Source organism: Eimeria necatrix, genomic scaffold (assembly GCF_000499385.1).
Source record: "Eimeria necatrix Houghton genomic scaffold, Enh_scaff786, whole genome shotgun sequence".
Classification (NCBI taxonomy): domain Eukaryota; phylum Apicomplexa; class Conoidasida; order Eucoccidiorida; family Eimeriidae; genus Eimeria; species Eimeria necatrix.
Genome location: NW_013654606.1, coordinates 3,828 through 14,371, shown reverse-complemented (window position 1 = coordinate 14,371; position 10,544 = coordinate 3,828). Strand labels below are relative to the sequence as shown.

The 10,544-nt window shown below is 51.8% G+C and overlaps 1 protein-coding gene across 1 annotated transcript; it reads right to left on the bottom strand.

The window, feature by feature from the left end:
* Window positions 1-835: 835 nt before the first annotated feature.
* Window positions 836-10,228, bottom strand: ENH_00075920 (hypothetical protein, conserved; the record flags this gene model as incomplete). The annotated part of the gene is made up of 17 exons (XM_013582938.1): window positions 836-936; window positions 1,064-1,348; window positions 1,555-1,756; window positions 2,223-2,450; window positions 2,646-2,803; window positions 3,235-3,388; window positions 3,575-3,660; window positions 3,923-4,658; window positions 4,924-5,069; window positions 5,292-6,272; window positions 6,525-6,688; window positions 7,057-7,272; window positions 7,434-7,893; window positions 8,234-8,399; window positions 8,639-8,742; window positions 9,191-9,320; window positions 10,040-10,228. 17 exons carry the CDS (start codon window positions 10,226-10,228, stop codon window positions 836-838), a joined length of 4,506 nt encoding a protein of 1,501 aa, XP_013438392.1.
* Window positions 10,229-10,544: the final 316 nt, after the last annotated feature.

Genomic DNA, 10,544 nt, shown 5'->3' with positions numbered 1-10,544 from the left:
CAAGCAGAATTCGATCCACCAGTTAAAGGGGCCGATGCGAGTGAAGTGAACTGCCGGAGGCAACTAGTAAAAATTGCAAGGTAATGGAGATCTGTGCTGAGGTCTACTGTAATTTTTGCACGCAACCAGTTCTACGAACGCGAAATGGTTTGGAAGTGCAAAGAAGCATCCTCCAATGGCCCGACACTGTTTAATACAAGCGTGTTTACTCTCTAGGTACTGCAGCATCCTTGGAAAAAGGCCGCGAAAAACTAATCATCCACAATTTAGCGGAGCGTTCTTGCAAGCTGCGGTCTTCCTGGATCAATATATTTATTTCGCCACACGCTTTGGGCTAGCGTCAATGGAGCTTGTAGGCCGGCTTTGTTTGAGCCACTATTTGAGTTCGGAGGAACCAGTAGTGCGAAATACAGAAATTTCTAGAAAAAATTCAAACTCCTACATTCTGCTTTGAAGACGCCCCTTGGAAAGCCAAATAAACACAAATTGAGAGGCAAATAATGCACCAAGTGATCAAAGCAATTCTTTTGAAGACTGAAAGTAGCAGTCGTAACTTTTACACAAATTCTAGAGCTGGGGAAGAGCGAAGTAGAACTAAGCTACTGGGGAAAAATATATAAAGAAAACTTGAATTATCCACACAGAATTTAATACTCCCTTTTAAACAGTTTTTACAGTCTGCCCAATAACAGGTGCCGCCTTCTCGGCATCTCACTTTATCTTCCCCTCCGCTTGGTATAAATGGGTATATTGCCATATTATGTGTGGGTCTGACTGATTTCAGCCTCCTCATAGCCCACAGCAGGAGTAAAGGTAGAACTGCAGCGAAAGTTGTTTACTGTATGCTCTGGTCGAGCTCCTGGCGCCGCTTGAGCGAAGCAATTGGCTGTTGCAGAGAGTTCCTGCCTACTGGCACAAGTTGCGCCATTCCCTGGACTGTAGTTGCAGAGAGCAGATAAGCTTTTGTATTATCTGGATTGTCTGTGGCACCTCCGGTACTTCAACGCTGCTCTGGGACCCTCAAAATTCCACCCATCCGGTTCGCCGCAGTAGACTGGCGCACGTGCTTCGATAAGCCCGGTTGCAATGTGAGGCTGCTTCTGCTCCTGCCACGCTGGAGAATTCCTCCTTGGAGCTCTTCGGGGCGGCTCCCTCGGTGCAACAGGTGGAGCACTTGGGGAGTCGAGTGATGCTAACAGCGAAGAGTCGCAGAGGGCGTCTTCCAAAAGCACGCCCATATGGGTCGGCGGGCTGTCCTTGTACCGACACTCGTCTCGCTGTTTCCCCAAATAACGCGAACAACTAGGATCAACAGCAGCAGCGCCATGAGACGGTGTTGCTCGAAACTCTGTATACATGCGAGTAGCACACACGCAGACAATGCTTCCCCTGTTGCAGCTAGGCTGCGACTCATGCGTGGTGCACTACAGCAGATGCAGTTTGGACCACTGCCGTCACCAGCTATTGTCCTCATTACTTAATATAGTAAGGAGTAACTTTGGGGTGTGCACTGCTAGTTCTGAGTGAACTGGCACAGCATCGCTCGTTCCTCACGAGGGGCTGCAGTCCCTGCTGCCTGTGGCGGGGTCGACGCCGAGAACTGTGTTGCATTAAGATGCACTGGTAGCAGTGGCTCCTGGTATGAAATACCAAAGCGGGTGCACAGACGCTGCAGTACGAGGAACATGTCCGTCCGCAGCCGCAAGACCTTGGATGTGTTGCCCCAGCCTTCAACCGCGCTCAGCCACACTGTTATCTGAAAAATACAGAAACAAATAAGCGAAGGAGGAACCGGACAAATCAGCAATAAGACCCTCAATTACTCGTTATCCAAGCATGGTCGACGACTTGCTACCTCATACCTTTCATATTCACGTTCACGCTTCTTTCATGCTATCTCATCTCTGTAGCATCTTGAAATTTGTTCTGGATGCAAGCAGGGTGCACTTCAAGCCACTTCAAGCGTTCTACGTATTTCTGATATGTGTTTTAGGTGCATGCTAAGTACAAATTGGATTACTCACGAGAGGCACGAAACACATGGGAGAAAATAATAGACGACCAGGCAACCCAAAACATTGAGAAATTGGCAGACGCATAAGCTGGGACAATTATTACTCAATTCATCGCTTTCAAATCCCGAAATCAAAATGGCAATGCCTTCAAGTATCTTATTTCACGGCTACTTATTCAAGCCGCCAACGAAATGGTCAGCTGCGTACATCCATCCACCGTCCTGGCTGCACATCAGTGATGTAGATGCTAAATGAGTCCTTCACAAAATCCATAGGCCTCGCAGCAATGGCCCTGCGCATTCCCGCCTCTAAGAAACGGAGTGCCTGCAGCTGTGTGCGAATGTCCAGTCGCATTGGCATGGAGAATGTGGCGTTTGTGGCGCGGGATTCGTTAGTCAACTGACGCCCAAACAAAACGCTGTTGCTGTACACAATCTGAACAAAAGCGTAGAACAGTTCCCGGTGCCCCTTTCTTTCATATTCAGTGGATTCATAAATAAGGAGCAGTGTACGAAAGCACAGCTTTCTCAGCCACAAAATCCAATCTTATGCAAAGCCCATTAGCAATGCACTGTTTGCAGCGCAATGAAAGCAACGTGCACAGGGCAAAGACTGCGGGTAGATGCTCACCGGCTTGGAATGAATTGTTACGAATTCCGTCGTGTACGTATGGATGTTGCGCACGTACATCGCCTCGCCATTGTCAATGCGCACTCTGTCGCCCACGTTGTAAGGATTAGTAAATGCCACGAATATGACAGCAGTGATGAAGTTTTGGTAAATGTAGCCTAAAAAAACAAACACGCGCAGACGAACATCTAAAGCTTGCCGAAAAATGACCACTTTTGTCAATAAAAGGACACAAGAATGTTGGACACAAACGAGATGTGAAGCGACATATTTTAAGACAAAATAGAGAGTCACCGGAAGTCGCCACCATGGGAATTGGGGATCTGGCAGGTTCCTGATGCCAGAAATGAACTACGCAGGTTTTCGCATGAATCCATTTCGAAACGCAGTTGTCCTTTTAACTTGAAAACCAGAAACTAAATTTCGAGGCCCATATTTAGAGCCCTAGAGTCCCATGACAAAGCATAAGTCGCCACGCACTTCCACTTTAACGTCAAAGCTTCTGTCTAGTCATTTCACCGCGCATTTCCTGAAGAAGGCACTTCACAACGTGAAAGCTGAGAATTCCTGTCCGAGTTTAGGCACTTACTTAGCGCGACCACTAGCGCAGATATAGATGCTGCGCCAGAGACCAGGACCGTATTGAGATTTACTCCAAACACAAGCAGCATCGCCACCAGCGTCGCCACCCACAACACCACAGATATCATTCGCCGAACAGTTTTGCAAATGCTGGCCTGACTCTGCAAAGGCCGTAGACAGAGCAGTGCAAATGGACCTCATACTTAGCCTCCCATTGCTGCAAAATCTTCACAGGAACAACAATGCGGGCCTGTAGAATCAATTTAGCAAGGGAGGGCCGCTGCGCTCAGTTAAATCCAAATAACCGGGGGCGGGACGGGAAAGGTTCACGCTTGAAAGGAGCTCACTGTTAGGGATTTAAGAAGTGCCTTTCGCATTTTGTAAATGGAGACAACGGCCCTCTTGAACATTGGCTGATTGATCTTGCCGTGGCCTGCAACAGTTCGGTTAATCCCACGTGGCTCTAGGTTCAAAAGCTAATATGTGTGCTTTGCTAGCAGTTCTTAAAGCCTGATACGCTGCTTTGGTTCTCTGCGCGTTTGTGCTTATTCGCATGTTCTGTGGTAAATCGTGTCACACAAATCGATTACCTCAGCGTTAAGTACGTAAGGCTGTGCAGGAGTAGTGCTCAAGCTGTGCGTTCGATCTGGAAGGAATATGGCTGGCCTGTGATATGGTTTAAATGTGGAATTTACCCGCCAAGTCGACGAGTTTCATGAATTCATCGACTTCGTCACCTTTTAGGAACATTTCGACGAAATCTCTTGTGAAGTACTCCGGCGAGACTCCCGAATACCCGTACAGAACCTTCTGGCTGGCAAAGTAGTCATCATCAGTTACATGCCTGGGGTCAAGAAGACGGCGTGTGCCGCCCCCATCTCCGCTGGCCAACGAGCCTCGTCTTACGTGGAAGTCTGAGGCGATGGAGGAGCTCTTAGGGTACAATATGTTGTCGATGTCTTCAGAATACAAACGTGAGCTCAAATTTGCTGCCCCTAGCAGCGCTGGATCCCGCTGCATGCGTTCTTGAAGTCCTGTCTCTATATCTTGGTCCTCTTCTGAGATAGACCCGGACGGTGGCCCGCTGTATAGACTCCGCTTTTGGCATAGCGGAGGGGCTGTGGGGTAAAAAGAACTGTTCATTTCTGTCTTTGTCTGTTTCCAGTCCCCATAAGGCAAATTATGCGTGGAGCAAGAGGACTGCCGCTTCCCAGTGTCTCCGCTGCAGGTAAGACGGGGCGGCCCCATTACTTCAGTATCTCCGTCGGACCTGTCCTGTCGATCTGTAGAGCAGCTTGCAGTGAAGGCAGCTGCAGGGGTAGAACTAAGATCTTCCAGACTCTGACTCAACGCTTTTCCTCGAAAACTTGCGCGAGAAGATGCAGAAGGGCGCCATTGGCCTTGTTGCTGATCGGATGCAAACCTGGGAGCCTAAATAAATTGCAATCAGCAAAGCATACAAAAGCACACAATATTCCATTGTGGTGGTGATCGTCGATCTGCCACCTCGTCTCTTGGCCTCCAACAAAAAGGTCTACACAGCAGCAGCGGCTGCAAGACAGTTCACAAGAAAGTCAACAAGATCAGCAGCAAAGGGAAAAGCTTTGAGTTAAAGCCTGTACGACCTTAGTTTGACCCCTCCATCTGTCTTCAGCGGCACCTTCAACGGCAACTAAACACAAACTCCAATGCTCACCGGAGGCTCGCCATGTTCTGCGTCCAGTGAGGGGGCCCGAATGGCAATGTTGAACGGAGTCAGAGTCGAGATGTGTTGCGTCGCAGCACTTCGTGCAGAGCGGCCGTGAGCCCCTTCCATATTGCCCACAGATGCCTCGAATGCCTCTGAGCATAAGAACCCAGTAAGGGTGCATGCAAAAAATAGACTTAGACATGCATATTTGCCTGCAGCACTTAATGTGTCTATTTTCCCAGAATTTGTACACGCCGCGTCTGCGCAGTATATTCTTTGCGAATACAAGCCACAATTGCAGAAAGAATTGAGTATTAGCCGTCAATCTCGCAAACTGTGCCTCTAGGCTACAAAGTTGAACTTGTCTGGCTGACCGCCTAACGTTTTGAAACCCTTCGGCTTGTCTGTGTCTTGTTCTGCTGCTTCTTTCTTCTGCTCTTCTGCTTCTTTTTTCTTATTGCCCGCCGAGATAGAGGCAGGGGCATCTTTGTCAGCAGCCCTTCGTTCTTGCGCCTTAGGAGGAAGCCAATTTGCTGAGCCTTTCTTTCCCATTTCTGCGCTGCGGCCGGAACTAACTCCTGCTGCTGCTGCTGTGCCCAGGATCTCTGAGATGCGCCTACTCCTAACCTTTATGTGTCGGTCCCTGTTGGATTTGACTGACGACGCAACTGAATTGCAGTCTGAAGAAGATAACTCACTTCGTTGTTGCAGAGCTTCCCCATCCAGAGCACCAGAAGCAGCATCATTAGCCAGAGATACAGGCAAAAGTTCAGTGGCCAATCCAGAAGAGGCCCCGCAAGCCCCTTCTTCAGCAGCCATTGGGTCTGTGGCGGCGGTGCTGTTGTTAGCAGGCAGCGTAGACGCGTCTGTGGGGTACAGCCTTGCTGCTGCTGATGCTGCTACCGTTGTTCCTGATGCACCTCTCGCCTTTACTGCTGCTGCTGTTGCTGCTGGCGGTGCTGTCGCAGTCACGCTTGAGTCGTCGCTGGGGTCAACTGTGACGACCTTGCGCAGCGCTGGACTGCCCAGCCAGTTGACAGTTCTTTCGTGTTCGGTTTGCTGCTGCGGTGGTCTTCCTTGCTGCAGCCCGTCCGCAGCAGGGTCCGCTCTTTGCCTCAGATCAGGAGATTCTCTGAAGTGTCCTTCTGCTGCCAGCTCTGCTGCGTCCTGTGCCAGCGCCATAAAGAGACGGTCAGATACAGACCGAGCCTTGGCCTTGGAGTCAATTTCTATGCGTTCCCCCTTTAGGAACACAGCCGGGGGGAAAACTGCCACGTACTGCAGCAGCAGCCAGTGGTGCACGCGGCTGTGCTTGCAGCGCTCAATTGAAGAGCGGGTCAGCTGACTGGGAATGCCTGTACGCGCCAACACACTCTACGGCCAAGGCTATGCAAAATGCGCAATGAATCCAATCAGACAGAGGGGCAAAGACAGAGAAAAAACACAAAAGAAAGGGCAATTACACAGTCATGGAGAGGCATGCAAAACAACTAAGCGGAGAGTAGGGGTCTTTGGGTGGTAACAATGAAAAGACCCAAAGCGAGGAGATATGGAGCGAAATGAAGCGAAGGAAAACAAGTGGAAGAGATATAAACTGAGAGACGAACCCTGTCCTCTGAGCTCTCTGACTTGTATGTTTTTATTCTCTTGAGGCCGGAAGCGAAAATAATTAATGCGAATGCTCTTGTTCACAAAGCTGCCCCCAACTTGCTTGGCCTTCTGTCTTTGTACTTCACGGCTTTGGGCGGAGGAAGGAGGCGGCGGCAATTCCCTGAAACAGCAGATTGAGACTGCAGGCAACTGCATGCGTTCACCACGCCCCAAAACGGAAACAAAAGAGGAGGTCAAAAAGGACAAAAAGGACTATTGTGACGCGTAATGCGCAGCTTGCTGCTGATGAAGGCTGAAAAGAGATAAAGTCAGAGAAAGCAAGACAGAAACGAAAGCAGCGAAATCTGCACAAGACGGATGGAAAGGCAAAATAGAGCGAATCAACCAAACGAGAACAAAAAAATCAGCGCAAATAAAATATTGCTAGTGCGAGCAGCAGCACCACGCGCCTACTGAGGGGCATCCCGGCAAACCTGGGCACAGAAGAACGCCACAAGAGACAAAAGAAAAGAAACGCCCCGCACTCACTGTTCATCTCTGACAAGAGAGGGAAGGGCCCGCGTGGGCACTCTAAGAGAAGGATGCCGTGAAAAGCGAGAGGCAACAGAAGCCACGCTCCTGCCCCTTCTCAGGGCCTCCACGTCTAAACGGGGGCCCCTCTCCGCCTCGGGGGCCTCGTCTTCTTCCTGGCTGCCAGCCTCACTATCTCGGGAGGCTGTCTCCTTGCACAGTTGGTACGCAGCCCTGGACATGCAGCCGCATGCACACACTCAGGCTGTGGTTTACTGTTTAGCTAGCTGTTAAGCATTTAAACTGCAGCAGCATTCACAAAAAGAGAAGCTGGGACACTCGATAAGACTGACACTCATCAAACAAGGTCAGACCAAACCATGTAGCAAAGTTACGCGAAATTAAAATGTTTGTCACCTCCTTCGACGTCCAGGCCGCGGCGGAGCCGGCAATTGCGGCTTGAAGCCACAGCCGCAGCAGGTGCAGCGGCTGCAGCAGGGGCGGTGGCAGTAGCAGCAGCAGTTGCAGCAGCAGTTGCAGCAGCAGTAGCAGCAGTAGCAGCAGCAACAGTAGCCGACCATTTGGTGTTGAGCTTTCTAAGCGCCGCGTATTTGGTGAGGTACTTGACGAGCTGTCCGCTCATGCTGGCCATGAAGCCGAGCTCGAAGTAGAAAACCATGATGCTTCGCAGCAGCCTCCTGGCAGTGAGGACGATGACGACAAGACTAAGGACATAGTGGCACTTCGCCATGGATGCCGAAACGAACACAGAAGGACCAAACAAGGGGGTTTCATACAGCTGCAGCACCGCCTCCCTCTTCCCGTCTTCCACGGCCTTCACCCCAAACAGCCTTCCTGAACAGGCAAACACCCCCGACCCAGCGGCAGCCTTGCTGCAGACGAAGAGGCGCTGGCCCGCGGGGAAACAGCAGCAAAAGCTTTTCAAATTCAGCCTTTTGGGAAAATGATGAGGCCAGCTAGTGAGACTGAGTGCTGCTGCAGGCTGGCTGCAGACTGAGCCCGCGGAAGGGTTGAGGGGGCTAGTTTGGGTCTTGGCTTCGCAGCAGAAGCCTGTGGCTAGTAGCTTTGCCAATGTTTTGCAGGCAACCTAGAACACAGTAAAGAACTCTAGAGCCCAAGCTGGTGGGACTAAGCTGAGGCCTCAGTTCTGAAGCGAAGGCATGAGAAAGGTCACCTTGCCTGACTGTCCTCTGCCAGAACATGTGCATTCCGACACTCCAGAGAAAGTAAACCAACTCCGGGTCCACGGTCGCGAGCAAAGAAGAAATGCTTTGGTTTTGACACAATCCAATGTTGACAATCAGCGTCAAGCCCACGGCCCTGAACACACTAGCATTTGCCTGGGGAATCTCCCATAAACCCTTATTCGAATTCTTTGCCCGCCAACGGCTCTTGTCTCAGCCCCAGATAATGGAAAGCCTAAACCCTAAACTGGGGGATCTGGCTCCAGCCTCGGGGCCGCCAGTCATGAAATCGAAAAATATGAACGCAGCCCTCACTGACACCGTAAATCTGCCAGTTGGAAGAAAAACAAAAAAGAAAAAACCCTCATTTCAAGTCGGGGATTGGTGCTTCTCACCTGAACACCATGCAGCCGAGCCATGCAGCCGCGTTCGCCAGGGAAATGCAAGCAAGAACCCAGACGCCTTGCAAGGTCAGTTCCCGTGTGCTCATTTGCTTCACCTGAGCCTCGAAGCCACAAACGCAAGACTCAAACCCTAACCCTTAACCCCTAAGCCCTAAACCCTGAACCCTGAGCCCTGCACGTAAGTTTCGAAGGGACGAAATTTCCTTCACTAGAGCCGGAGGCGGGCGCCGCAGTGCCCACGCAGTGTCGTGTCGCTTTGCTGGCTAATGAGATCAGGAAAAAAAGGATCAAATACATGCAATCAGCAGCTAATATTTGTGCGCAGTCGGCTGTCACTGACAAATACTGTTTGGGATTCCGGGGTGTTGCTGCTGTGGTGGAAATGGTTTTCTGTGGAGAACACAAGAAGCCCCTCTTGGCTGGTGTCTGACTGGTCGCCATAGGAGGCAGCAGCCAGAACGCCACACACGACGAAGGGCAGCAGCAGCCAGAAGAAAGGGTAGGTGTTGGGGAAAACGGCGCAGCAAAACTCCTTGAGCGGACTCAAACATTTATTTTGAACTTCATTTTGCTCCTCGTCGCTCTCCGAGTTGTCTTCCTTCTCCTCCTGCTCGTTCACTCCGCCAAAAAACCGAACATCCGCGTTCCGGAACGAATAAGACTTTGCCGGAGGCTGCAGCAGCAGCAGCGGCAGCAGCAAGAAAAGCAGCAGCAGCAGGAACAGCAGCAGCGGGAACACAAGCAATTAAAATGGAAGCTAGAGGGCGCAAGACAACACGAAATTTGCAGAGGTGCTACAAAGAGAAAGAGAACAAAGCCAAGTTCGTGTTCCAAAGAAACTTGTCAGATTAGAATCAAGCTGCTGAGAGTAAAAGAGCCAAAAGTGTGCTGTCTATTTGCCGCCGACTTGCACAAACATGAATTGAATTCGAACTTTATTTAAATCTTGAGAAATTTAGCAGCACAATATCACATATTCACTTCAGATAAGGCAATTAAAGACGCGATTCCCACCCTGGAGATGTTTGCCAAGTGAGGAAAGATGCTGCCAGCGAAGTTGCGGGGAAAGGCGCGTCCACCGCCAGAGGGGCCCCCCGGGCCGCCTGAAGTTGCACCAGGGGGCCCCCCTTGGGGCCCCCCTGCAGGCGTTGCTTCAGGAGCATGCATGGTCGCGCATGCAGGCGTGCGGAGCCGCGGCGTGCAGGTTTTGCGGGGAAATCTGCAGCGAGGAGCTCCTTGTTGTTGAATTTTTGTGAATTTAGGAAAATAAGCGGAGAAAAAGTTCGCTTTCCCACTTGGAATCCGCGGAAAGCGCAGCGCGAAGCCTCAGCCCTCAGGCCGCGGGCGCCGGCGACCCAACACGTGGTACTCGTAAGCCACGTGCTGCCAGACCTCCACCACCTGCGGCCTGTAGGGAATGCGCGTGGGTCTTCGCCAGAAAGCCCACCAGGGCTGCGGGAGGCTTTCTGCTGCGGCGATCGCCGCAGGCACCTCTTCGGGGGCCAGCGGCTCCGGAAAGTGGGGCACTCCGTCCACGTTCACAGCGCCGCCAACACCGGGGCGGGGCCCCGGGGTTCTCATCGGCTCGCCGCTCCCGAGTCCCGGCTGCCGCTGTCCCGGGCGCAGCGGCCGGGCCGGCCTCCAGCTGCTGCTGCTGCTGCTGCTGCTGCTGCTGCTGCTGCTGCTGCTGGGGCTGCTCTTTAGACACGCTGGCGCCTAGGGGCCCCCTGCGGGGTCGTGGGGCTGCGCTTAGAGGTGACAGGAGCGCAGCAGCAACGAGGGGAAGTGAGGGATCTGCCGAGCAGAAGCCTCAAGCTGCTGTGGGCGGAAACCTAGGGTTTCAACCAGCGGCTGAGACGCAGGCTGGAGCCCAGATCCGGGAACTGAAATGCAGTAA